The sequence below is a fragment of the Otolemur garnettii genome, unplaced genomic scaffold (assembly GCF_000181295.1).
Source record: "Otolemur garnettii isolate 467f Iridium unplaced genomic scaffold, OtoGar3 scaffold00043, whole genome shotgun sequence".
NCBI lineage: Eukaryota > Metazoa > Chordata > Mammalia > Primates > Galagidae > Otolemur > Otolemur garnettii.
Genome location: NW_003852438.1, coordinates 6,073 through 7,281, shown reverse-complemented (window position 1 = coordinate 7,281; position 1,209 = coordinate 6,073). Strand labels below are relative to the sequence as shown.

Below are 1,209 nucleotides of genomic sequence, written 5' to 3'. Positions count from 1 at the left end.
AAGCTGACACTCAAAAGGTTTTAAACTAAAATTACATTTAAAATGCTCTTCTCTGGGGTAGTGGCTTTGTTAGATAACTTGTTCCAAATCCTATGTTGGGAATTTGATTTTATTTTTAGAATCATTTCATTCTCCACTCTACAGGAGCTGACTAAACGGGAGGTTGAATACGTTGCCCTGTCAAGGGACACCACTGAAACTGATCTCAAACAACGAAGGGAAATCCGTGCTGGCACGGCCTTTTACATTGATCAGGCAAGTTCTTATCACACTCTAGCCTGTGACTGTTTACTCCAGGTCTGTACAAAATTGATTTTTAAAGTAGAAAGAGAGTGGTTCATATAATGGTGAAAGATACATATGCTAAGCTCTTTGTAGACAGATTTAATTTAGATTTTTTGTTTCTCCATTCTTGGAAATGTCTTCTTGATGTAGTATTAAATGAGAAACCCTGTATGAAATTTATGATTTTAAAATGTTAGCTAAAGATCAATATGGTTATTTCTCAGTTTTCAGGGGCTTCCTACTAGTTGCCCATAGAAATTTGATTTTTTAAAAGCAGAATTAAGGAGATTTTAATATAGAAAATTTTCTAGCACAGTTATGGAAGTATTATAAATCTATAGGTTACTTGGGTAAAGGTGTATTAAATGTAGTGAAATTAAATATATACTGCCAGGAACTACAACTTTCTTCTTTGGGGGAAGTGTCTTAGATGCAGATTACCAATTTAAAATATTGTGTGAATATTAAAATGAAATTTGTTAAGTATTTCCTCAGATACATTGCTTAAAGTATTAAATATTGTTCTTAGGAATACCTTTTGGAAAAAAGGATAAAGACTGTGAATAAATATGCCCTGGAGAAAAGATTTCAAATATCCAATAAATTCATGAAAACATGCTTGACTTTCTTGTTTACAAAATAAAAATTAAAACACTTAGGTGTGGTATTTTTTTCACCTCTCAGATTGGCAAAGATTAAGGAATTTGCTAATATTTCAGTGTTGATGAGAAAGAAAGGATGAGGAAACAGCATTGCTATAGATGGCAGCAGAAATTGATGCAATTTTAAAAGAAAATTTGGCATACAGTTACATTTCTTTTTTTTTGAGACAGAGTCTCAAGCTATCCCCCTGGGTAGAGTGCTGTGGCATCACAGCTCACAGCAACCTCCAACTCCTGGGCTCAAGCGAGTCTCCTGCCTCAG

At 33.9% G+C, this 1,209-nt stretch overlaps 1 protein-coding gene across 1 annotated transcript in view; it reads left to right on the top strand.

Moving 5' to 3' along the window:
* The window catches only part of LOC100964149 (von Willebrand factor A domain-containing protein 8-like), a 39,610-nt gene extending 39,158 nt beyond the window's left edge, over positions 1 to 452 (top strand). The window contains exon 4 of the mRNA XM_023513636.1: positions 145 to 452. Coding sequence (XP_023369404.1) covers positions 145 to 345 — 201 coding nt within the window. The 3' untranslated portion in view covers positions 346 to 452. The remainder of the gene's footprint in view (positions 1 to 144) is intronic.
* The last annotated feature ends 757 nt before the right edge of the window (positions 453 to 1,209 follow it).